The 26,169-nt window shown below is 53.5% G+C and overlaps 1 protein-coding gene across 7 annotated transcripts in view; it reads right to left on the reverse strand.

Moving 5' to 3' along the window:
• EVC2 (EvC ciliary complex subunit 2) overlaps positions 1 to 26,169 on the reverse strand; it is a 135,301-nt gene that overhangs the window by 25,065 nt on the left and 84,067 nt on the right. For 6 of the 7 annotated variants that reach the window (XM_019453730.2, XM_053901701.1, XM_019453732.2 and 3 more), the window contains 4 exons: positions 21,637 to 21,796; positions 17,614 to 18,068; positions 11,928 to 12,132; positions 9,649 to 9,771 (listed from right to left, as the gene is read on the reverse strand). In XM_019453730.2, coding sequence (XP_019309275.2) covers positions 9,649 to 9,771; positions 11,928 to 12,132; positions 17,614 to 18,068; positions 21,637 to 21,796 — 943 coding nt within the window. The remainder of the gene's footprint in view (positions 1 to 9,648; positions 9,772 to 11,927; positions 12,133 to 17,613; positions 18,069 to 21,636; positions 21,797 to 26,169) is intronic. The other variant, XM_019453733.2, reaches the window with a different exon arrangement.

Consider the following 26,169-nt stretch of genomic DNA (forward strand, 5'->3'; position numbering starts at 1 on the left):
AAGTAATAAAAATTCATTTTCAAAATAATATGCTGCTAAGTACTCTCATTTTAAATGGGAAGTTTAAACTGCCTCCTTATGCGTGTCTCTGACTCAGTGCATTTCAAAAAAGTAGTTTTTTCTAGGGGCTGTGATGTCTTTAAATGCAAAATAAAATAACCAACCCTCCCCCCCACCAACCTTTGTCAGGGGTGTCTGGGTGGCTCTGATTTTGCTTGGGTCATGATCTCATGGTTCGTGAGTTTGAGCCCCACATCAGGCTCTGTGCTGACAGTCCGGAGCCTGGAGCCTGCTTCGCATTCTGTGTCTCCTTCTCTCTCTGCCCCTCCCCTGCTCATGCTCTGTCTGTCTCTGTCTTAAAAATAAATAAACATTAAAAAAAAAAATAGATAGTACCCAAAGTAGAGAAATGAAGAAATAGCAAGATAAGCATGTTATTTGGAAATATGGAGGTAAATGCCAAAAGATCAAACTAAAAAATTAGAGGTCATTACCTCTGGGGACTTGAAAACGTATGTGTGTGTGGCTCCTGGGAGTTGGCTCCTTGTTCAGCACAAACCTTGTAGAATTATTTGATTCTAAAAGAATGCATGCCTACATTTTATAAAAATGAAAAGTAAAGTTTTAGCTTTTTAAAAAATATTTATTTATTTTTGAGAGAGAGAGACAGAGCACAAGCAGGGGAGGGGTAGAGAGAGACACACACACAGAGTCCAAAGCAGGCTCCAGGCTCCGAGCTGTCAGCACAGAGCCTGATGCGGGGCTTGAACCCACGAACCATGAGATCATGAACTGAGCTGAATTCAGACGCTCAACCGACTGAGCCACCCAGGTGCCCCAAAAGTAAAAATTTTTAAATGGACAATGTAAAAACAAGTTACTACATTCAAGCCATCCAAAGATCACTCTAGTAACCTTCTGGTGAGTGAAAGGCAGAAGTGGAAGAGATTAGAAAGGTAAAATGAAGCCTGTGAGGCCTGAATGCCACATTTAGGAATCTGCATTTTGTCTGGGGATGGTGGGATTCTAAGAAGATTCTAAGCAACTTCCCTTAGAATCGTGCTTCAGGACAGGACTTTGACAGAGCCTGCCTCAAAGGACAAGACGGGGGCTTGAGTAGACGCAAAGGGAACCACGTACAGGATTTCCCAGTCTTTGCTGGATGGATGGATGTTCTCTCCCCTTCCTAAAACGCCTCCCCCGGCAACGCACCTTCTCTTCTAAGCTTCGTAAGAACCTGTGCCATCACCGTTCTCTCTTGTCAGGTCATCGGAAAATGAGCACATTATTTTCATGCTTAAGCTCTAGTCACTTCTGAGATGACAGGGTGTGGAGAGGCGTGCCTGACAGAAGTCCCGGCCACCTCTGCATGACTGGCGCGGCGGGTGCAGAAACACAGCAGGCTGCACGGGCGATCGCAGTGCGTGAGTCCCACTCCTGAATGAAGGGGCTGCTAATGGACTGTGCACACGTGCGTGTCACGAAACCCGGAAACAGTGGACACACAACGAATGGGTGAATGGGTACCACTCAGGTGGAGGACAGCATCCTTCAAATAAGACCACAAATAATGGGTGAGCAGCAGGCACGGTCACGTCATTTTCCTTCACATCTAAGTGTCTGCAAAGAATATTCATGAGAAATTTATATGAACTGTGTGCCAGAACAGCAGCAGACACATCAAAGATTAGCTGAAACATCCCCCTCATTTCTGGATCTGCTAAAGCGACACAGGGATGGGCAGAGAGACCTGTGGTTTGGGGCACCTGGGTGGCTCAGTGGGTTGAGGTCCGTCTTTGACTCGGGTCATGATCTCATGGTTTGTGAGTTCGAGCCCCGCGTCGGGCTCTGTGCTGTCAGCATGGAGCCTGCTTCAGATCCTCTGTCCCCCTCTTTCTTCCCCTTCCCCCCACTCAAAAATGAATAAAGGCTAAAAAGAAAAAAAAAAAAAAGAGGCCTGTGCTTTGGGCACCTGCCGGCGACGTGACCTTGGACAAGCCTCTCCACCTTTCCGAGTCTCAGTATTCTCATCCATGAGATGGAAATAGTAATTATTGCCCTCACCTGTCTCACCAGAGTGAGAGGCTATATGAACAGAATTCAAGATGGTTTGAAATATCATGAGGTTGAAAAGAATCTAAATGTCTTACGAGCTGAGCACCAGCTACATCATTTAAGCGTCACATGCACCATGATATGTTAAGCTGCTCTAAAACACCACGAGGGAACTCTCATATACTGATAGGGAAAGTCTTCAAGCTTCAGTGTTGGGTAAAAAGCAGAGACAGGTGGGACAGAGAAAGAGATATGGAGAGAGAGAGAGACAGAGAGAGAGAGATGTAGACAGATAAACAGACAGACCTATTTCTACTAGCTGGAAAGTAAAAATGAGTCCCATAATTTGTGCTATGAGTTTACCTTGCTCAGTGGATTGGCCCAGGCACGGGGACAGGAGGAACAGACACATTCTCTGTCCTGGTCAAGGCATTCAGCAGGTAAAATCTTGGCCAGGCAACATTTTGAGGGGCAGCCCTCCAGTCCTACAGATCCAACCAATGGCACCAAGCTGGTCAGAGTCTCCTGGAAGTCAGGGAAGAATCTCAAATGTCCCCTTCCTCAATCAGGCACCCACCTCTGAGAAGCCCTCCTTGGTTGTCCTCCAGGAGAGGGTAGTGGGACTGACAAAACTGACCCTTGTAGGGTGACTCTAGCCACCAAGCCCACAGTAGACCCTCAGCCTTGCAGAGGTCTGGCCGTGGGGCCCTTTAGTTTACAGAAATCGAGAAATTTTTTAATGGGAGCGGGGACTGGAGGCTTAGCTTCTAGCTCAGCCCTATGAACACAAGGGAAAAGAGCAGGTCAGACTAAGACAAGGCGCACATCCCCTAGAGTCAAAGAGAGCAGACACCAGGCAGGAAAGGAGGGGCTCGATACAGAATTAAAAGTGAGTATGTCCCCCCAAATAGTCTCTACAGTGACTAAATTTTGCCTCAAAGGCTCGGTTTCTTAGTGTAGCCTCTAGACTTCCCAGGTCCTGGCTTTTACCTACCTCCTAGGGCTTCCTTCTCCATACCTAACAGAAAACACCCAGCCTTTCTGAAGACAAATGAAATATCTTTCAAAATAGGACTTTTATAAAGCCGCAGTGGAACCACGATAAATTCCAAAGTATCATTATCATATATACTTTATTCTTTAACTAGAATATTAAAAAAAAATGAAAATCAGTAACAAGTTTTTTTAAAATTTTTAAATGTTTATTTATTTTTAGAGAGAGAGATACAGACAGAGCATGAGCAGGGGAGGGAGAGAGAGAAGGAGACAGAAAATGCCAAGCAGGCTCCAGGCTCTGAGCTGTCAGCACAGAGCCTGATGTGGGGCTCAAACTCGCGAACCATGAGATCATGACCTGAGTTGAAGTCGGACGCTTAACTGACTGAGCCACCCTGGTGCCCCAGAAAAAACTTTTTAAAAATAGGGTAAAATTCAAATCCCTTTGACAAAGGGATAGGTCAAAATTTTCTACTTCTGGCCAGGATGGAAGAACCAAAAACAGATTTACTTTCCCACCACCAGAAAACCAGATCCCATATATGATGCCATAGTTTTCAGATACTGGGCAGCACTGGGGTACCAGAGAGGAAGGAAATAGACAAGGTGGCCCCACAGCTGCCTCAGCTTACTGCTTGGATGCAGTTCCTTGGGTGCACCATCGGATGGGGACCTGGGGAAAGCCCAGCAGGTGCACCGGGTTAAGAAAAGAAAATCAGAGTTTGGGAGGTCACTGTGTCTAGAATTTGTAGGGCAGAGTCCCAAAGAGGAAGGAGCTGCAGAGAGAGAGAGAGAGAGAGAGAGAGAGAGAGAGAGAATACTCCAGAGACCTCCAGGGGTGTTCTCAAGGCTTTCGCTAAGCGTTGGGCATGCTTGGGAAAAAAAAAAAAACAAAACTGTACCAGATCAGGAAAAGAACCACCGAAAATAAGAGGCATAGCGATTTCTGGAGCCCACAGAGAGCTGGGAAGAGTCAGTGTTCCTATTAGCCTGAGTGAGAAAAGCACAGAGGCATCAGGGAGATGGGTAGTACCTCAGTAATAGTGATAAATTAGCTCTTGACTAAAGGCAGCTCTTAATTCCAACCTAACAAAACTTAAAAGCATGTCTTGAAGGGATAAAACGAATCCTAAACAATGTAACGACATGTCCAAACGCCAACACTATTAAAGAAAATGCCACAAAGTCTGGTGCCCGGCATGTAAAACTACCATGCCTAGCATCTAATCAAAAATTACCATGCACACCAAGACGCAGGAAAATGGGATCCACAACTCAGGGGGAAATCCATCAGGGGAAACAAGAGAGATGATGGAACCAGCAGACAAGGACATGGAAACACTGATAAGGAAGAGCAATGAGGCACAGGCTGGGAAGGGAGGCAACGAAATTGCAATTATTTGTCGACATGGTGACTGACTATGCAGAAAATCAACAGAAGCAGCAGGTGAATTCTCACAAGAAGAATCCTAAAAGACAGGGGCTTCTATTATCCACCTTGAAGGATGAGTATAACAGGGCACAGAACAGTTAAGAAACTTGTTCAAGGTCACACAGCTGGCAAGTGGCAAAGCTAGGACTTGGACGCAGATGTCCGGCTCCAGAGACAGAACAGAGACAGTCTGGAAAGACTTATTAATAAAAACTGGTAACGTTTCTTTACACCAGTACTGAATATGTCAAAAATACAATTGAAAATAGGTTACCATGGGGGGCCTGGGTGGCTCAGACGGTTGAGCATCTGTCTGACTCTTGATTTCAGCTCAGGTCATATCCCAGGGTCATGGGATCAAGCCCCGCATCAGGCTCCGCGTTGAGCGTGGAGGCTGCTTAAGATTCTCTCCCTCCCTCTCCCTCCTCCCCTTCCCCACTTGCATGCGTACATACTCTCTCTCTCTCTCTCTCAAAAAAATAAAAATAAATAAAAGGTTAAAAAAGAAGAAGGCAGGTTACCATTCACAACTGCGAGCAAACCTATATTGGATCTAGAAATCACACAAAGAAATACCTTTCATCTAAGGTGACCATATGGTTTATCACGAAGTTGAGAGTGAAAAGGAGCTAACGGGAAGGTCATTGGGACCGTCCCAAGAGACTGAGATATATGGTCACCCTACTTACAGAAACAATTGTAAATCTTCTTCAAGACCCTAAGAGAGGATCCAAATAAAAAAAGAAACATTCTGCCTTCTGGGGGATGGAATGGCAATTCTCAAATTCACCTGTAAGTTTCATGCCATCACAACAGAAAGTTATTTAGGAACTGGGTTAACTTATTCTAAAAATGTATATGCCCTCCAGAGTCTTTCAGGTTTAAAATGATGCACCTGTGAGCTTACAGTGACCCCCCCCCCCCATCAGAAGGCCCAGGTGTCGCTGCCTGAGTCCCATTTCTGATCACAGGCACACTCAGGCACACTCCGGCCCCTCAGAGCAGACTCCTCACTCCATTAGCTCCTCAGCTGTGGAGAAAAAGTGGTCAGGCAGGAAGCCCATCCTCGTCTGTCTGTCTGTCTCCCTGCATCATTCACACCACTCTCTGTGAACCAGTCAAACAGCCACTCACCCACGGCGGAGCCCGGGTCAGCGGGGTGGGTTTTCTATCTGAAAGCAGGAGGGGAACCTCCAAACGGCTGGTGCGCCAAGTGGCCGCACGCCTGAGACTGTGAACATCTTAAGAGCAGAAACCGAGACCGGCCGGGCCCGGAGGAGGCAGTCCACAAAACGATCTCCGAAGGAGGAAGTGGAAGGAGACAGAAGGATAGGAGAAAGACGAGAAAGGCAGGGAAAGAAGTGGAGGAAAGGCAAGGGGGACGTGGGCAGGGCACGGGAGAGCCACTTTGGGAGGCTGAACCTCCTCGCTGTCGCAGCTGGGTCACAACACGGCAGATGTGCCTCATCCGACCCCCAGCTCTAGTATGCACTGATGTTGGGCAAATCCCTTCAGGCGGAAGCGTCCAGACGAGGCACATATCCACCCGGGGCTGAGGGTTACAGGGATCGCGGTCTCGGATTCTAGCAAAGAAAGGGGGCACCCAGCAGGTGCCTCCAGTGTGCTTGGCAGCCCCAACGAGTGAAGCCAGGGTCCCTCTGGGAACCCCACACTGCCGGCCAGACTGAGGCTTTGTGACGGGTCTCTGACCCAGTCCCTTTCCAGCCGCACGAGCTGTGAGGGGTTTCCCAGTCCTGGAACACGATCAGACCGTTCTCAGCTGCTGGCACTCAGACCGAGGGCTGTCATCTCCATCCGAAATTACCCTGCAGATGGAAATTCTGAACAATTCTGGCCCCGGTGCTAAGAGACGCGGCCGATCGATGTCGGGAGGAACGTCAAAGCCGTTGGCTTGAGAGTGCGCATTCTATCGGCACTTGCCACAGTGAGGTGGCCGGTTGTGCGGATGGCCTGTCATTAAAAGGTTACAGCTGACAAAGGTGTCCTGCCTTTCTCTGGGTTCTGGCGCACACACACGGGGCTGCTGCGTCATCGGGCAAAACCAGCACTGTAGCCCCCTCAGAGCTAGGAAGTACCTTTCTGTCCATTTGCTCCTCCCAATGACCCCGTTGCTACTAGGTTCTGATTGTCCCAATCCTCATGTGACAGATGCGGGAGCCGAGGCGTGTCTGTCCCACACTGAACAACCGCGGGAGGTAACCGCATCCGGTGAGAATATTCCCCGTCAATCCTGACCAGGGCCTTCGACGCAGAGGCAGCACCAGGGCGAGGGGCCGGAGGTTCAGAAGCTGGAGCCCCGCCCCCCCCACCCCCCGTCCCTGGACACTCGTGGGGCTTCTTCTACGGGACGTGGGGCGCCCAAATGCAGGAGCACCTAACTCTCAGATGGCTTAGCTCTTACTTATCTGTCTGTAAAGCATGTGCCTGATTTGTATCGTATGTATTTTTAATTATTTCATTTTATTTTTATTTTTTAATATGAAATTTATTGTCAAATTGGTTTCCATACAACACCCAGTGCTCATCCCAACAGGTGCCCTCCTCAATGCCCGTCATCCACTTTCCCCTCCCTCCCACCCCCCATCAACCCTCAGCTTATTCTCAGTTTTTTAAGAGCCTCTTATGGTCTGGCTCTCTCCCTCTCTAGCTTTTTTTCCCCTTCCCCTCCCCCATGGTCTTCTGTTAGGTTTCTCAGGATCCACATAAGAGTGAAAACATATGGTCTCTGTCTTTCTCTGCCTGACTTATTTCACTTAGCATCACACTCTCCAGTTCCATCCACGTTGCTACAAAGGGCCATATTTCATTCTTTCTCATTGCCACGTAGTACTCCATTGTGTATACAAACCACAATTTCTTTATCCATTCGTCAGTTGATGGACATTTAGGCTCTTTCCATAATTTGCCTATTGTTGAGAGTGCTGCTATAAACATTGGGGTACAAGTGCCCCTATGCATCAGCACTCCTGTGTCCCTTGGGTAGATTCCTAGCAGTGCTATTGCTGGGTCATAGGGTAGATCTATTTTCAATTATGCCCGTCACCTATAAGCAACATATATGTATACAGAAAGTCCTGAGTAGGGTGCCCAGAGACGCAGGCATTCAAAGGCAAACAAAATAAATGAGCACTCTTCTTACTGGAGGGTTAGTGTATCTCAAGAAGGGAGTTAAGTTCTTAAATCAGTGCACAGGACAAACATGAAACGTAAACTGCCTTTGAAAATGCCAGCGATCGTCCAGAGTGGGGCAGAGGGCTGCGTCTTCCACACACGCAAAGGGCCTGGCTGGATCTCAGGACAAAGGCACGACTCACACGGAAACGATGGAGGTGAACTCAGGGCAGGGCGGGCTGCAGAGTCTGGCTCAGGGAACCACAGGACAGGATGTCATCTGTCACCACTCACGGCCACCCAGTAGTCATCCAGCCTGTCCCTCTCCTCTGTCAATGGGACAAGCAAGGTTCCGCTCACCTTCTCAGCCTGGCACGTGAGACCCTCCACCGTGGCCGGCTGTCCTACCCTCGGGACACCCTGTACTCCTGCAAAGCAGCCTTTTCACAGGGCTGCCAATCCTCTGGGCTCCCCTGAACCTGCACCCTGTCCTTGGCTGTGGTTCAGGCCACCCACTCTCCCTGCCAAAACAAACCTCAAGTTTTCCTTCTACAGCAACATCCACCTCGAGCCTGACGTGTTTGGGTCACAAACTGGCCTGTGTTGGAGGAAATGCCCCACTGGGCCCCCAGGCTGCCCCTCAGCACCCCTCTCCTCTGCTGCTCCTTGGTGAACTGCAACCACAACCCACCAGGCAGGCTAGCTCTGCCTGAGAGCTGCCCTCGTGTTCACCTCCTCCAGGAAGGCCACCCAGAGAGCCCCAGGGAAGCCTGTGACCAGGTAGCCGCTCAGCAAGCCCATCTGGCTCTCACACTAATTTCCATCTTCAGCGCTAGCCTTTAGCAACGAGGATGCCAACATTTTCACCTCTACCCGCCTCAGTCTTCGTCCTACTTCTCAGGTTCGCAGAGAACTTGGGTGGGAACAGGGTGCTGCCTCCTGTGTCCCTTGAGACATCCCAGCCTGGTCACCCCTAGAAGGAGCCACTGACCTCTCACCCTGCGCAGGCTCTGTGGCTCCCGGCCAGATTATGCTTTTGCGATCTGAAAAATACACCTGCACTAAATACACCTAGACAAGGACACGGACAGGAGGCAGGAAGAAAACGGCCGCTCAGAGATGGTCTGATAGATCCACCCACTGAACCCCTCCTCTCAGGAACCCACCCTTTGCGAGGGGTGCTGGGTACACGGCGGGCACCCAGGCAGCGAAGGCACAGTGTCAACTCTTAAGCGTCACCTCTCCAGAGAGACCTGACCTGACTCGGCCGCCTCTGGTGGGTCTCACTTCTCCCCAGCCCCGTCTCATCACTGTCGCATCACCTCCTCTGTGTCCTAACGACACTGATCAGGGTCTGTGGTTTTAAGTGCTTTCTGTCCGTCTCCCCCAACCATGAGAGTGAGGCCAGGAAGGACCGTCGCCACTGAAGTCCTAGAGTTTGTCGACACCACACCCGAGCCACTGCATCATGCCGCCTCAGGGTCCCAGCGCAGTGAACGCACAGTGGGGTACGTGTCAGGATAAGAAAGGAGGAAGGAGGGGGAAGAACCGGGTGATCCGATCAGGCTTCTTAGGGGAGGGGACACCTGAGGACAGAGGCGGTGCCTCAGGAGGGCCAAAGACAAGGTTCATCTATCCGGGTAAGGGAAGGCGGCAGGGTTCATCCAGGAACAGGGAAGAACGTGGAAGGCTCCGCATGTTTGTGCGTGGTACACGCAGGGACGTAAAGTATAACACGTGCGAACGCCTGGGCGCAGAGCCAGGCACAGTGACGGCGGCCACCGCGGCAGCAGCTGAGACGTGGGGCCCGAAGGACGAAGCAGAGATGGAACCAGAGACCGGGCGGGGAGGGAGGAGAGTTCCAGACAGGATGGGCGGAAGGGCCTGAGGGGCAGGGCTGGGTCCCAGCTGCGGGACCACGGCAGAACAGGGACGGGCAGTGAGGGCCCCCGGGGACTCCGTGTGTGCTGGGAACTGGGTGGCATCGGCCCCGTGTGTGCAGTGAGAGCAACAGAGGAGGCAGGAGGACTGACCTTTTCAACCAGGTCTTCGGGGGCTTGCTCCTCAAAGAGCTGAATTTTATCTTCGATGCACTTCCTCAGAAGGTCTGTCTTGCTTTTACTCTTGGAGCGCGGCTTTCTTGCCTTGGACTGTTGCTAGAGGGGGCAGGAGAAAGCACGGGCAGGGGAGTGACTGCCAGTGGGTTTGCACAGCGGCCCCCCTCCTTGTCTCCCAAAGCCGAGAGGAGCTCCCGCAGCATATGCACCTGCACAGGTGTCTGAGGCCGGCAGAGGGGGGGAAAGATGGACATTTTCCTGAACAAGCTCAGCGCGTGGGCCTTTGGTCCACCAAAGGCAGAAAAGGGACTCCGGAGGGCACAGCCAAAGCTTTGAGGTCAGGCCGCACAACCAACCCGAGGCCCCCGAGTCCCAGCCATGGGACCCGGATCCGGCAGCCTCTCCGGGCAGGACACTCGACAGAAGAGGTGTCCCTGTGCTTGTGAAGATACACAGAGCAGCTCTCGCTGCTGGCACCAGCAGAGTCCTCCACCACCGGCCCCTCTGCTTTCCCAGGACCGTCCTCGTGAAGGGAGTCAGGCTCAGCCAACCGCGGCCACCAGCCTGTGTGTGCATTTCTCGAAGGGGATCGAGGAGCACACTTCGCAGGCGGGGCCTCTGCCCCTCGGAGGCAGGACGCGGGGCCACCTCTCTCTCCAAACCCAGCACCTTGAGCAACTTTAGAATCCAAAACTTAATTCCTGCCAGGATTGGCCCTTGGTCAGCCCAAAAGCAGGGGAAACACACCTTGCTTCCCTTATGTGAAAATATGTTTAGTCGCTGTTCCAAAACTTGGGGGGGGGGGGGGTGGAAAACCACTTTGATCATTTGTTCCTTACTCTCTAACTACCATCATCTTGTGTATCCTGCACCCTTCTAAGAAAAGAAATAGAAAGGGAAAAAAAAAACATTTTTTTTAATGTGAAAGAATATGAAACCTTCCAAGCTGTTTCTGCATTGTACTGCTTTTTATTCAGTGAGGTTATGTCTGATTTTTTTGTTGTTTTGATTTTTTTTCTTCCCCTAAAGAAAAAGCAGTGGGTTTAAAGTCAGGAAAAACCAGCCCAAGCCCAGTTCTCCCACCTCCTGCCTGCCTCAGTCAACTCACTTTTCCTTTGCTGGGTGGTTTTCTCTTCTAGAAAGTGAGCTTGGAAACCTGCCTCCTGGCATTGCTGTGAACTTGCAGGAGACAGTGTTGGCTTAAGCGCTTTGAATAGGTTTTGAATCTCAACACAGCATCGCCTCAAGAGAAGATTGACCTCTTGTGTTCACCTGGTGATTGGCTGGCTCAGTCAAATGAACTGCACACCTACTGTGTGCCGGGCACTTTCTAGGTGGTGGGGACGGAGTGGTGAAGGGGTTAGAGAGCTTGTCTGCGGTGGGGACGCAGGCAGGGCGCGGGCTGAGAAACCAGGGCGTCTCAGGCAGTGGTCGATTATGTGGAGTCACGGACCACAGCCACGTGAGGAATGCCTGGGGAGGGGGTTCTTCTGGACGGGTGCTCAGGGTGGGCGTCTGAGCTGGGATGCAAACAGATCACAAAGGGCTGGACCCTCGAGGTTCTGGGGGAGGCGTGTTCCTGGCAGAAGAAACAGCAAGTTCAAAGGTCTCGTCCTGGGCTGGGTTCCCCAGCAGCAGAGCCAGAGATGGGGATGGGGAGACCTTGGTTTCCTGACAGAGGAGCTGGGAGCATGTAGGCAGTGAGGGACCAGGTCAGGAAGGGCAAAGGGCGGGGCTCTCAGGTAAGGTGTAGCCTTGACGGCTCCGTGGGGGGGCTCGGGGGCAAACATGGCCTCCGAGAGCTGTCTGTCTTCGAGGCACACGACAGGTGCCCCCAAAAGGCAGCTGCCCATCATCGCGCTACAAGGCCGAGGGTGGGGGGGTTCTCTTTCCCTGACCCCACCTGAGCTAAGCATCCTCCTTATGGCACTTACGGAAGGGCCAGCCTTTTGTACCCCGAGCGGGTCACTGAGTGTGGCTGGGGGAGCGCGTCTCAGGCCAGGTGGTGCCCATCTGCCCGGAGCCACGCCCAGAAGGAGGGAGCAGGTGTGAGCCTTGAGCGGCTGCGGTGCAGGGCCCGGGCGAGGGGGTCTGGGCCGGGCACCGTAAGGTCAGGACGAGCTTGGCGGTGCTACGAGTAGCCGGATGCCGACACGGCTGCAGAGGAGAGCGACGTGGGATGAACCCGGGGGGGTGTCGGGGGCTGAGAGACGCCCCACGTCTGCCACCAAGGAGCCGCCGGGCATCACTCTCACCTGCATCTCAGGGGCAGCCAGCGCCTGGTCCAACTTCTGGAACTCTGCTTCTCGCCAGGCGGTCTGAAACTGTTGCAGCAGGACGCGGGCCCGGATTTTGGGGAGGGCCAGGCTCCTGTCCATCTGGGCGAAGCAGCCGTGAACCTCCTGCCTCATCCTGAGCAGCTCCTCTTCAGACTGGGAGAAGGCCGAGGAACAGAGCTTCCTGGAAAAGCCAGAACAGAGACGTTCTTATGCGGAGGAAGCGGGCCGGGGGGCTGGCGGGGGTGGGGGGATCCAAACAGCAAAATGCACACGTTCAGTCCACGCCTGGAAAGGCTCATCGTGCCTTCATTGGCGCATTCCTTCCGCGGCGATCTCTCAAGCACCGAGCTATGTCGTGCTGGACACTCCCCTGTCCCGGAGCTAAGCTACAGTGGGACGAGGCTGTGAGGGTGTCTGCGGGGCCACAGCAGACCTTCCGGCCCCTCCTGACCGGGGACAGAGCCTGCTCTCGCTTTAGGAACACACGAAAACGCAGCGTCGTCCGCTGAGCCCGCTCAGCAGCATGCGGTAGGTCCCAGCAGCCTGGAGAAGGGGTGGCCAGCTCAGCTCAGGAGGACGAGGGGAAAGGCTGGGGCCAGTGCCTGGGTCTTAAGAGGTGATGCCCGACAGCCATCACTCAGAGAAAACCCGTTCCATGCTGGGAACGTGCTGACTGATCTCCTGCTAAAGGCTGACCTGTGTGTCCCCCCAAAAGATACTCAAGTCCCAATCCCCGCTACCTGTGAACGTGATCTTATTTGGAAACGGGGTTTCTGCCGACGCGAAAGTAGGATAAGATGAGGTCATAGTGGAGTAGGATGGGCCCTTAATCCAACATGACCGATGTCCTCATAAGAGAAGAGAGACATACGCAGGGGAAGTCTTGGGACCACAGAGGCAGAGACTGGAGTGACAGAACAAAGCTGACGGATGCCAAGGGCAGTGGCATCACCAGAAGCTGAGAGAAACCAGGAACAGACTCTGTCCTCGTGTCCTCAGAGGGAGTCCGGCCCTGCTGACGCCTTGACTTCACACTTCTGGCCTCCAAGGCAGCCAGAGAAAACCCTCCCGGTTTGTGACACTTTGCTGTGGCAGCCGCAGGAAAGATCCATTTACCTCCGTCACTGCCAGTCCTTCCAGCAACTCGATCCTCAGTTTACAGGTGAGGAGGCCGAGGAAAGTGCCCACCCTTCCTTTCTGGCAAGGCCCACGGCCCACTCCACCGGGCGGACAGACCACAAGCTCACTTTCCCACGTCTCTGGGGAGATGTGAGGCTAAGTCTGCTGGGGACCCCAGCGCAGAAGAAGTTCCTGCCGGGCCAGGAGCGAGCAAGTGAGGGAGAGTCCTCTTGTGCTTCCTGCTTCGGGCAATGCATGTCTGTTCACTAGTTCATCTGACAAGTGTTCTCTGTTGATAACCGCGGCTTTCTTTCCTTCTTCCAGTAATGTGCAATCCACACGGGCTGCATAAAATATGCCCTGTGCTTGCTTTAGAAAAACCTGCAGGACCACCGTGGGAGGCCGGGGCCGGCCCTACCACGCCCAAAGCTCAGTGAGGGAGGCTGGGACCGCAGCTCAGCTAGAAAGTTCTCTTCTGGAAATAGAATAGGACTTTCCGTTGACGTGGGCCTCCAGCCAGAAATAGTGCGAAGGCCCCAGGCCCATGTCTTGACATCCTGTCTTGGGTTTCTCACTTCATGGGGTCCGTCAACTGTTTTAAAGGAATGTCAGGAAGGGGCGCCCGCGTGGCTCAGTCGGTTAAGCGTCCGACTTTGGCTCAAGTCACAATCTCACAGTTTGTGAGTTCAGGCCCCTCATCAGGCTGTGTGCTGACAGCTCAGAGCCTGGAGCCTGCTTCGGGTAGTGTGTCTCCCTCTCTCTCTGCCCTTCCCCAGCTCGCGCTCTGTCTCTCTGTCTCAAAAATGAATAAACGTTAAAAAATAATAATAAAAATAAAAGATTGCCAGGAAGCTGCCAGGTGCTCCTTGGTACCTTACCCCCTGGAGAACCTTTTCCCCACTGTGTTTGTGGGGCACGTGGGATCCAAAGTGAAAGCAACCCTGAAATGACTCTCAGTCACGATTCTTGCCCATCCTCAAGCCCATCGGCCCCGGGGTGGCCCGGCCTTAATGCTCTGCTGTGTAGGCACAAAGATAAGATGGAAACACAGGAGACAGGGAGGATCTGTGCCCTAAAGGAGTTTAAAATGAAGGCAGGAGCTCAGGAAAGAAGTCTCAAACACATGCTTTCCCTGGCAAAAAAAAAAAAAAAAAAAAAAGCACATCCTTGTTAATTCCTACTTTACCCAACCAGGTTTACAGCAACTCCATCCTGCTTGAAATCAGAAAGTTTCTAAAAATGTGTTTTAAGACAACGGTGCAAAGCCATTTTTTTTTCAGAATGCCTCAGTAATAAAGGCTGCAACCTTTTGGAATCTTGAATAAGCAAAGTAGACAAACACATGTGTATCGTGTGCATTGACCCTCCTCGACCCTTAGAAAAATGATAAAGCGTTTTCAGACAGCAAGGTGAGAATTCTCTTTTCCTGGTGAATGACTAAACCAGAGGCGGCTTTGGTCATACTCTCTGCAAAACGGATCCACATGATGCTGAAGGCAACGACCATCTGGTAATGGGGATGTCAGGTCTAATTTATACGCCTCGAAGAGTCCAAAGCGGGTTGCAGCGTGCGAAGGGACTCTGGGGGAATACAGAGTGAATCACCGAGAACAATTCGTGGGACTAGGAAGTGGTGTGTAAGGGTCTGCTTTTTACCGGCTTGGAGAGGAGACGGCGTCTTATGTGTCCAAGAAAACAGACGCTAGCAAAGACTGGGAAATACATGAGAACCATAAAGCAGAGATGGGGAAGAACTGAGAGGCTGTACTCCCTGCAGACACCCGAGGACCCGTTCTCCCTGGTGGTGAGGTCAGTCCCGGGGACCAGCACTGCATAGGAGGCACGAAATGGTAGAAGCCGGACAGATCCCGTTCCACGAGAGGTAACTGCCAAGGAAGGACGGGCATTGGCAGGAAGATGCCCTCCGTCCCATGCCCATCACAGGGGGGCAGGTGGGAGGGACCACCGATGCCCAGCGCACAGCCTGCCGGCCCGGCAGAGGGGGGACACAGACGGGCTGACCCGATATGCTGAAAAGGACTCGTTCCCCTCCGGCCTCCGCCACCCCCGACCCACAACACCCCCTCCACCCTCCTGTCCGTGCAACAACTTCCAACAGGCAGAGCTCTGGATTCAGAATTAAGTTGTGCCCAAGAATCAGCTCAGACGGTGAAGCGTCTATACCAAGAAAAGTATCCCAAATGGGGTTGAGTTTTGTTTATTTGCTCGGATGGATTGTTTGGGTTTGCTTATTTGCTTAAATTTCTGGGCTGGCTGGTTGGTTTGTTGAAAGGAAAAGCAGCTTTAAGGAATATGGATTGGTAGGTCCGTTTGTTAAGAGGAAAAGAGGCTCTCTGTTCCTGCCAGATGGGCACAATCACGTTCATACAGGCAAACGGTTACTTCATTACTGGAAATAAATGGACCCAGTGGAGGGTGGAAATTGTTCTTTCCTCCTGCGCTGCTGGTTTTTAACTTTGTTCCTTCACACCGGCCACACCGGTCTCTCCGTTTCACCCCCAGATAAGGACCACGACTTCTGTCAAGCTGCCCCATCCCCGGTCGTGCCCCCTCGCCGCAAGGCACCGGGGGCCCACGCCCGCTCGTCTCTGGCTCCCAGTGCCAGGCCGGTGGTGGGCGCACACAGCGTACCTCCCTCGGAGCCTGGCAAAGATCTGGATCCTGCAGGGTGCCCCGTATGGTTACCTGCCTGGGCATCGTCTGTCAATGATGGCCTCTCTCTGTGTCTGCTTTCCTGATAATCTGAGCTCTTCCAGCACAGGAATATTAGAGGTAAAGCTACTACTCATCTCCCACTTCCTGCAGATCAAGGGTTGTGTTAAAGGATTTAAATATATTAACCCATGTACTCCCTCATCGATGCCATGAAGGTGGCATCTTGTTAGACGTGGTTGATGACCTAACCCAGGGCCACTACCTTGCCCCTTGTCAGCTCAGCTCAGCCCCTTGTCAGCTCACAGCCCCGGGGTGGGGCTTCTGCAACTGGTCTAAGGCAGGGACTGGCAAACTACGGCCTGTGGACCAAGTCCGGCCCCCTGCCTGTTTTTGTTAATAAAGTTTTACTGGAACCCAGTCAAGTTCATTAGTTTACAGAGTGCGTCTGGTTGCAACAAAATTCAAGTGGCCCTCAGTGACTACGCTTATCTGCATGTCATTAAACAAACGTTTACTGCCTCTGGTCTACGACAATCATGGCTGTGTCATTCTCCTTGCCGGTGAGCGGTTTAGGCATGGGCTTGTGACCGGTGGTATCGGAACGATTGATGCCTAAGATGTTCAAAAGGGATAATGAGCGTGACACCTGGAGCTGCAGCAGCCATCCTGAAACCATGAGGGGATGAGCCCAAAGACCAAGGAGGCACACGGAAGGTAGTGGAGCACAAAGACTGTGAGAACTGGGTCCCTGACAGAATCACTGAGCCACTGAATCAAGCCTAGAAACATCTACCGCTGAATCCTTCCTATAAAATATTCTCTGCGCCTTTTGCCGATGCGATAGTATCACGTGCTGCGGACCGCACCCTAAGTGATTTACTATTGTCGTTTAAGGCAAGAGAAATGAGGCTCAAGTTGGTTAGGTGACTTTCCTACACTCAGCTGGTGGGATTTAAATCCAGGCTTTCTGGTCTATGCGGTCCACACCTCACTCCTCTCTAAAGCCCCACGCTGGCCTTGTTTGGAGCTCCTTCTCTTTCCGATCTGATGGGCCAGCCCTCAACAACTGCCAAACGCTTTGCTGGTCTCTCTGACACCACAAAAGGTGCCCCATTTGGGCCACACCACATCTCCGTCTGTGCAGACAGCTGCCAAACACTGCCGGGAAGCGAAGGGCTGTGGCGCTCTGGCCCCTGAGGCAGGTGACTTGGGCTGGTCCTCATCACTTCCACAGCACCCCTGCGTCTTTAAAAACAGGAGGTGTGCCATTTATCTGCTATTTTCCAGTTATTATACGAGAAGTGGTGGCCAGCTGTGGCCCAGTACGTCCTACTCACAGGCGGATGTCATTACACGGTTCTCGATTAAGAATGAAATCAAATAGCCCAGTCACCGAATCGGTGACTGAAGGGAGGGGCCGGGTGAAGAGACAGTGAGACCTGGAAGGCCTCAGAGTAGAGGCCAACATCACACGTCGTTGACATCTGGTGAAACGGGGCGGGCTCGGAATGGCCTCGAATGAGCAACGACATGTGATATGTCCTGCATGGGCAGGAGCTGTGCCTGGTCCCCTCGGTAAGAAGGCCGGCCGACGAAGGGCCTTGTCCCCGGGAGCAGAGAGGGGAGGGTCCTGTTCGCCACCAGTCACCTCCCTCCATGGGAACCTCACCCTCTTCTTGCTACAAAGCCTGCCTCTCGCTGGCCCCGGCTGCGGCCCTGGGTGACCCCGTCCCCTGGGCCGCCGGTCCTTGTGACTAAGGAACTGCCGTCCCCGCTCCCGTCTATGCAGTGCCCGCTGTCCCCTCGACCACGGGCGGGACCCCTCTCGTGGGGGGTGGAGGAGGGGGAGGGCTCGCAGGGCACTCACGCGAAGATCAGGTGCTCCCAGCGTCTCAGCTCCGCCTGCTCCTCCGTGGAGGCCTCCGGGGCGTCGTCCTTCAGTCTCTGCCTCACGCTCTGGACGCCCTCCTGGTCCCTGTCCCTCTCCTCGGCCTCGAGCTGCCGGGCCCGGGCGGCCAGCTCCCGGCCGTGCTCTTCCAGGATCTGCTGCAGGAAGAGCCAGGGCACGCCGTGCTTGAGCAGCTCCTGGGCCACCCCCGAGCTCTGCAGCCGCCGCAGCTCCTCGGTGGCCTTCTCGGACAGCGACAGGGTCAGGGCCCTGAGGTCCTCCAGGGCGGCCTGGTCCAGGCGCTCCTGTAGCGTCTCCAGCGCGGCGTTGTGCTCCGCCAGCAGGCTCCCCCAGCGGCCCAGGAACTGGCCGGCGTCCTCGGCGGCTCGCAGGGCCTCCCCGACGGACAGCAGCTCCTTCCGCTGCTCCTTGTGCTGCGGGGGTTTCAGGCAGGAGAGCTAAGTGAGGGCAGGGTCCGTGCGCACAGCCCCCTGGGGGACCCCGTGCAAACCGGCTGCAGGAGGCACAGGACGCTGACAGGTCCTTTCCCGACGACCACGCTTGGAAAACTAGCCTCAAGAAAGGAACCCAAACTAGGGGCGCCCGCGTGGCTCAGTCGGTTGAGCGTCCGACTTCGGCTCAGGTCACGATCTCAGGGTTCGTGGGTTCAAGCCCCGCATGGGGCTCTGTGCTGACGGCTCGGAGCCTGGAGCCTGCTTCCGATTCTGTGTCTCCCTCTCTCTGCCCTTCCCCCACTCCTGCTCGGTCTCCCTCTCTCTCTCTCAAAAATAAATAAACATTAAACGAAATTTTTAAAAAGAGAGTAGTAACCCAAAATATAGTGAGAGCTTTATTTGTTCGAGGCTTGTATGATCATTTTTTAATTTTAATTTTTAATGTTTCATTTTTTGAGAGACAGAAAGCAAGCAGGGGGACGGGCAGAGAGAGAGGGAGACACAGACTCCGAAGCAGGCTCCAGGCCGAGCTGTCCGCACAGAGCCCGACGCGGGGCTCGAGCCCATGAGCTGTGAGCTGATGACCTGAGCCGAAGTCGGACGCTTCATCGAATGAGCCCCAAGGCTTATTATTGAGTAGGTAAAGCCCACGAGGCAGACCACCTGGGTTCCAATCCTGGCACCTCCATGGCCAAGAGGAGTGACCCAAAGAGAACGTCTAGTCCTCTCTGTGTCTCCAATATCCTCATCTGCGAAATGGGGGCAATAGCAGGATGTATCTCCCACAGCATTTGTGAGGATTCGGTGAGTTGCTTCACCGTGTGTAGGACTCAGAGGAGTGCCTACTGCAGAGCTCACGACAGGGAGTGTCTATTACCCTCACCATGCCCCAGGCACACGGGAACCCCAGCTCCGGATGGGGTAACAGGAAAAAACCACCCTGAGATCCAGGACAGACAACTTACGTCAGGAGGTCAGGGGAGGCCTTCAAGGCAAGAGATCCGAGTGGGACCCGAGGGAACAGGGCACACTTCAGTCGGGTTAAGATGCGAGGAGAGAAGGGGCGCCCGGGTGGCTTGGTCGCTTAAGCGTCTGACTCTGGATTTCAGATCAGGTCATGATCTCACAGTTCGTGGGATCGAGCCCTGCACGGGGCTCTGCACTGGTAGTGGGGAGCCTGCTTGGGATTCTCTCTGTCTCTGTCTCTGTCTCTGTCTCTCTCTCTCTGCCCCTCCCTTACTCGCACTGTCTCTGTCTCTCTCAAAATAAATAAACTTAAAAAAAAGAAAGATGTTGGGGCGCCTGGGTGGCTCAGTCGGTTGAGCGTCCGACTTCGGCTCAGGTCATGATCTCGCGGTCCGTGGGTTCGAGCCCCGCGTCGGACTCTGTGCTGACAGCTCGGAGCCTGGAGCTGCTTCGGATTCTGTGTCTCCCTCTCTCTCTGCCCCTCCCCCGCTCATGCTCTGTCTCTCTCTCTGTCTCCAAAATAAATAAAAACATTAAAAAGAAATTAAAAACCAAAAAGAAAAATGTGGCGAAAGCACATCCCTGGGGAGAGAGCGGGAGGGGTGAGGGCCCTGTGGTGGAGGGCGAGCGGACAAGCAGAAAGATGTCCGTCCTGCTGGGACTTATCACAGCACCGGCAGACAGTCTCTGTTCTGTTCTGTGAGGACACGGGACGGTCCAGAAACAATATTCACAGAGGCCTGCTGGAGTCCCTGGAGCCCGTCCACCCTTCCGGATCCTAACCCGAAATCAGGCCAGACCATCAGAGAAAGGTGGCCTTGGGCCCCACTGATTTCATCCTCGAGCCAGTGGAGACGCATGAGGCAACGGTCAAGGATGGGGTGGACTTGAGCGGTCAAGGCGAAAATCAGCGCTTGACGTTGGGGCCAAAACTTGATCATGAAAAGCAGGGTTTCCAGTGATCAAATTAGGAAGTTGGTCTGCAACCCCTTCCCTCCCTCCAGAACGGGACCAGACGATACTAGGTGTCACCCCGTATGCCCCAGAAATGCTCTGAATCTGTCCCCACCCACCGTGCTCGGGGACACTGCGGAGGCCCCGGTCAGCTCCCACCTGCCCAAGCCTCTCGTGGGTCCGTCCCTCCAGGCTCCACCGTCTCTCCCCCACAGGGTGCTCCTAGGTGGGCTTCCTAAATCCCACATCCGATTATGTCCCTCTCCGTCTGAAAACCCTTCAGGGCTCCCCATCGGCCTGGCGCAAGGGGCCCTCCCCGGGGAGCCCCCTCCACCCCCCACCCTCGCCCAGTCTAGCTGGTCACAGCAGAGTGCACTCTCGCCTCCCTTTGAACACGACTCCCGCCCACCACCTCCAGCGTCCATCCCGGCCTCCTGCGCATCGAGCACATTGGTGCTTCCGGACTCAGTGTATGGGTGAGGTGAGCCCGTCGGGATGCATTTTCACGTCTGCCTGTGGGTCTCGCCTCTCCCAAGGTGGGCAAAGAGCAGAGGAGGTTAGTGATGAGGATAAAGCGTAGGCCCCAAGTCACATCGGCCTCGGTTCGGCCCCATGTCTGCCACTTACTGGGTATCTCGCCGTGGCCACACCACTGAGCGCTATGACCCGAACGTGCGCATCCCTTCGGGCACTGATGCGTTCAAACCCAACACCTGATGTGACGGCCTTCGGAGGCGGGGCCTTTGGGAGGTGCCGGGATCATGAGGGTGGAGCCCTCGTGGACGGGAGTCGCGCCCTCACAAAGGAGACCCCACAGGGCTCCCACCGTGGGCAGACCCAGCGAAGAGTCGGCCGTCCGCCGCCCACACCAGGGTCCTCGCGAGTTCGAGCCCCACCCTGATCTCAGGCTTTCAGCCTCCGGAGCCGCGAGGTCTGAGTGTCAGTCCTTCACAAGCCCCCGGTCAGCTCGAGCTGCCACACTGAGGCTCTCTCACCTTCAGGGTTCTCATTAACAAAACAAAACCAGGGGCGCCTGGGTGGCCCAGTGGGTTGAGCGTCCGACTTCGGCTCAGGTCACGATCTCAGTTCATGGGTTCGAGCCCCGCGTCGGGCTCTGTGCTGGCAGCTGGGAGCCTGGAGCCTGCTTCGGATTCTGTGTCGCCCTCTCTCTGTGCTCCTCCCCCCTTCGCACTCTGTCTCTCTCTCTCTCTCTCAAAAATAAACATTAAAACAAATGTAAAAAAATAAAGCTAACACGAAAACAAAAGGACCAAACGCTAGTACTGACCTCACAGGGTTAATGTAGGGACTCAGTGAGACATCTCCTGCAGCAAACTTAGCACAGGGCTGAGCAAGCCCTCAGTGAGCGCGAGGGTACCCATCGCTCACTCTTCACTCCCCCTGCCCTCACTCCCGGCCCCGGTGGGCGGGACCAACACACCAGGACTCTCTGCTCTGCCCAGGCTGGACGGCACCTGCGGGACACTGCGTTCTAGTGAGTCTCCGCCAGGCACGGCACGTGGCTCTGGGAGATCCTCGGCCGCGCTCCGGACCCCAGCGGTGCCTGGCGCCCCGCGAGGGCTCGGGAAGGTCACACAAAGCGTCAAGGGCGCGAGTCCTCACATACCTTTTGCAGTATCTCTCGCCTTCTCTTAAGGATTAATTTCTGGTGCAGCTTCTTCTTCTCCTGCTTCAAGTCATTGTCCAGCTTCTGTTTGATGGAAAAGACTTCCGTCTGGGTGCGCTCCAACAGGGCCTCCATCTGGTCCTCGTCCAGGTACCCTGCTCTAGGAGGGAGAGAGAGAGAGAGAGAGAGAGAGAGAGGTGGCTGAGGCACGCTGCAAACCCACTCTCAGCCCAGCTCTTGGTGTGGCTGGACAGTCATCTCTGCATGAGTTTGGTTTGATCAGAGAAAGTCTTCGTTCACCCTGAAGGAGCAGAAGCGGAACAGGCAGGCAGGAAGTTCCCGAAATACAGGAAGGGTGAAGTCAGCGTCGCTAGAGACGTGCACAGAAGGCTCAACCTCAGAAACCTGCCGGTTTGGGCCAAGGCTGGGCAAGAGTTCTGGGAAAGAGTGGCGCTCAAGGGGCCACCACAGTTTTCCAAGAGGAGACGGTGGGTCAGGAGTTCCTGGTGATGGGACTGTCACGATGGAAGTCCAAGCGGGGGGCGCCTGGGTGGCTCAGTCGGTTGAGCATCCGACTTCGGCTCAGGTCATGATCCCGCGGTTCGTGAGTTCGAGCCCTGCGTCGTGCTCTGTGCTGACAGCGCGGAGCCTGGAGCCTGTTTCGGATTCTGTGTCTCCCCCTCTCTCTGCCCCTCCCCTGGCTCGCACTCTGTCTCTCTCAAGAATAAACATTAAAACCAATTAAAAACAAAACAAAACAAAAAAACAACGGAAGTCCAAGAAGTAAAGGTAGGAAATACCCTGTGAAGAGTTCATTCTTCACGTTAACCTGGGTAGCCGCAGGGCACCCACAGTAAGCGCTGTGTCCGAGTGGGTCTGGGAGGGGGTTTCCAGGAGACATTAGAGGGTAAAGCAGACCGCCCACCCTCCTCCATGTGGGGGGACCCCAGCCAATCCAGCAGGGGACTGAACAGAACACACGACAGAGGAAGGAGGAATCTGCCCCCTTTTTTCCAGTCTCACTGCTTCAGCTGGACTCCTCGCCTCACCTTCTGCTGCTCCCAGGCTGGGATCCCCTCTGGTCCTCAGGCCTCTGGACTCAGACTGAACTCTGCCACCCGCTTTGCTGAGTCTCCGGCTTGCAGATGACAGATGGGGGGCTTCTCAGCCTCTGTCACTGTGCGTGCCAACTCCCCGTACCTATCTGACTGGCTGTTTTTCTCCAGAATCCTGACCGACACAGTCTGTTGTTGTGATTCCCACTACTAGTCCCAGTCGGCCTGCATCGCTGGGCTGGGCCCTCTGCTCCCACAGGGTAGTTTATCCACGGAAGCTTCTTGAAGGAGTGAATAGGCGAATGAATGAATGAATGAATGAATGGCGGATACATGCCTTAGAAACAGAAGTCTAGGCCAACTTCTTAAAATGGAATTTAAAAGTCAGAGATAGGACACACCTGCCTAGTCGTGGCTCACGACAGTATGACCAGCTGTCCGGTGTTTCAGTTCAAGGCAAGGAACGGTTTCTTTGACTTGAGTGAAAATTAATCAGGAGTGTCAAGGCAACTGCAGTGACAAATTCATTAGCATCTTTGGGTAGGGAGTGTTCGCATAATTTGCACCTTACAGCATCCTCATTTGGTAGGGCGGGGAGAGCTGCAGAGCCCTAATAAAATTACCAAGGTGGCGGAATCAATTCAGAAAACCACAGACTGTCCTGGGAAAGACAGCTTTATAGTCAGGCCTCTGTTTATTTCAGAGCTTCTCATAACCAGAAAGAGCAAGTGTCGTTGTTTGCAATCAAGTACCTCGAAGGAAGGAAGGAAGGAAGGAGGAAGGAAGGAAGGGAGGAAAGAAAGAAGGAAGGAAGGAAGGAAGGAAGGAAGGAAGGAAGAAGGAAGGAAGGAAGAAGGAAGGAAGGAAGGAAGGAAGGAGGAAGGAAGGAAGGAGGAAGGAAGGAAGGAGGAAGGAAGGAAGGAGGAAGGAAGGAAGGAAGGAAGGAAGGAGGAAGGAAGGAAGGAAGGAAGGAAGAAGAAAGGAAGGAAGAAAGAAAGAAGGAAGGAAGGAAGAAAGAAGGAAGGAAGGAAGGAAGGAAGGAAGGAAGGAAGGAAGGAAGAAGGAAGGAAGGAGGAAGGAAGGAAGGAAGGAAGGAAGGAAGGAAGGAAGGAGGAAGGAAGGAAGGAAGGAAGGAAGGAAGGAGGAAGGAAGGAAGGAAGGAAGGAAGGAAGGAAGAAAGGAAGGAAAGAAGGAAGGAAAGAAGGAAGGAAGGAAGGAAGGAAGGAAGGAAGGAAGGAAGGAAGGAGGAAGGAAGAAGGAAGGAAGAAGGAAGGAAGGAAGGAAGAAGGAGGAAGGAAGGAAGGAAGGAAGGAAGGAAGGAGAAAGGAAGGAGGAAGGAAGGAAAGAAGGAAGGAAGGAGGGAGGGAGGGAGGGAGGAAGGAAGGAAGGAAGGAGGGAGGGAGGGAGGGAGGGAGGAAGGAAGGAAGGAGGGAGGGAGGGAGGGAGGAAGGAAGGAAGGAAGGAAGGAAGGAAGGAGGAAGGAAGGAAGGAAGGAAAGAAGGAAGGAAAGAAGGAAGGAGGAAGGAAGGAAGGAAGGAAGGAAGGAAGGAAGGAAGGAAGAAAGGAAGGAAAGAAGGAAGGAAGGAAGGAAGGAAGGAAGGAAGGAAGGAAGGAAGGAGGAAGGAAGGAAGGAAGGAAGGAAGGAAGGAAGGAAGGAAGGAGGAAGGAAGAAGGAAGGAAGAAGGAAGGAAGGAAGGAAGAAGGAGGAAGGAAGGAAGGAAGGAAGGAAGGAAGGAAGGAAGGAAGGAAGGAGAAAGGAAGGAGGAAGGAAGGAAAGAAGGAAGGAAGGAAGGAGGGAGGGAGGGAGGGAGGAAGGAAGGAAGGAGGGAGGGAGGGAGGGAGGAAGGAAGGAAGGAAGGAAGGAAGGAAGGAAGGAGGAAGGAAGGAAGAAGGAAGGAAGGAAGGAAGGAAGGAAGGAAGGAAGGAAGAAGGAAGGAATAAGGAAGGAAGGAAGGAAAGAAGGAAGGAAAGAAGGAAGGAAGGAAGGAAGGAAGGAAGGAAGGAAGGAAGAAGGAAGGAAGGAAGGAAGGAAAGAAGGAAGGAAGGAAGGAAGGAAGGAGGAAGGAAAGGAGGAAGGAAGGAAGGAAGGGAGGAAAGAAGGAAGGAAGGAAGGAATAAGGAAGGAAGGAGGAAGGAAGGAAGGAAAGAAGGAATGAAGGAAGAAGGAAGGAAGGAAGGAAGGAAGGAAGGAGGGAGGAAGGAAGGAAGGAAGGAAGGAGGAAGGAAGGAAGAAGGAAGGAAGGAAGGAAGGAAGGAAGGAAGGAAGGAAGGAAGGAGGAAGGAAAGGAGGAAGGAAGGAAGGAAGGAAGGAAGGAAGGAAGGAATAAGGAAGGAAGGAGGAAGGAAGGAAGGAAGGAAGAAGGAAGGAAGGAAGGAAGGAAGGAAGGAGGGAGGAAGGAAGGAAGGAAGGAGGAAAGGAGGAAGGAAAGGAGGAAGGAAGGAAGGAAGGAAGGAAGGAAGGAAGGAAGGAAGGAGGAAGGAAAGAAAGAAGGAAAGAAGGAAGGAAGGAAGGAAGGGAGGAAGGAAGGAGGCAGGCAGGCTGCAGAAGAGCAGAGGCTGCCCTGGCAGGAAGGTGCATTTCCACCGACCACACGGCACCCTGGAGCTGCAGAGAAAGACCACGTGTGATCCAAGACCAACATCTGTGTGTGTACGTATTGATTTATTTTAGAAAGAGAGAGACAGCACATGTGCACCTGAGTAGGGTAGAGGGGCAGAGGGAGAGACCGAGACAGAGAGAAAGAGAGAGACAGAGAGAGGGGGAGAGAGAATCCCAAGTAGGCGCCACACCCAGCACAGAGACCGGCTCAGGGTTCAATCCCATGACCCTGGGATCACAACCTGAGCCGAAATTAAGAGTGGGACGCTCAACCGACTGAGCCACCCAGGTGCCCCAAGCCTCTGTATGTTCAGACTTCACTCCCGAGGTGAATGCAGAAGCCAGCAGAGTGCCCAAGTTCAAGGGGAAGTGGGCTCTCCCACCACACAGCCCATGTAAGCCTCCACCACTGATCTCGCAGCGAGATGTTGGGGATTTGCTTTAAAATAACTCTGGAGGAGGGGCGCCTGGGTGGCTCGGTCGGTTGAGTGTCCAACATCGGCTCAGGTCGTGATCTCGTGGTCTGTGGGTTTGAGCTCCACGTCGGGCTCTATGCTGACAGCTCGGAGCCTGGAGCCTGCTTCCGATTCTGTGTGTCCCTCTCTCTCTGCCTCTCCACCTGCCCCTCGCGCTCTGTCTCTCAAAATAATAATAAATAAACACTAAAAAAAATAAATAAATAACTCTGGGGGGATGTGGGGCAACATCAGGATTGATCATGGAGATTGTATGATGGGCACAGGGAAGGTTCGTCGTATGGCTGTCTCAACTATCACTTACGTTTTTAAAATTCTACAATGCAAAGGATTCTTCCAACTAGAGAATCTTTCTTACGAAGTCAGGAGCAGTCAGTGTATTCGCTGACCGAGCAGCGTGGAC

This window comes from Panthera pardus, unplaced genomic scaffold (genome assembly GCF_024362965.1).
Source record: "Panthera pardus isolate Hobbes unplaced genomic scaffold, ASM2436296v1 HiC_scaffold_13, whole genome shotgun sequence".
Lineage (NCBI taxonomy): Eukaryota > Metazoa > Chordata > Mammalia > Carnivora > Felidae > Panthera > Panthera pardus.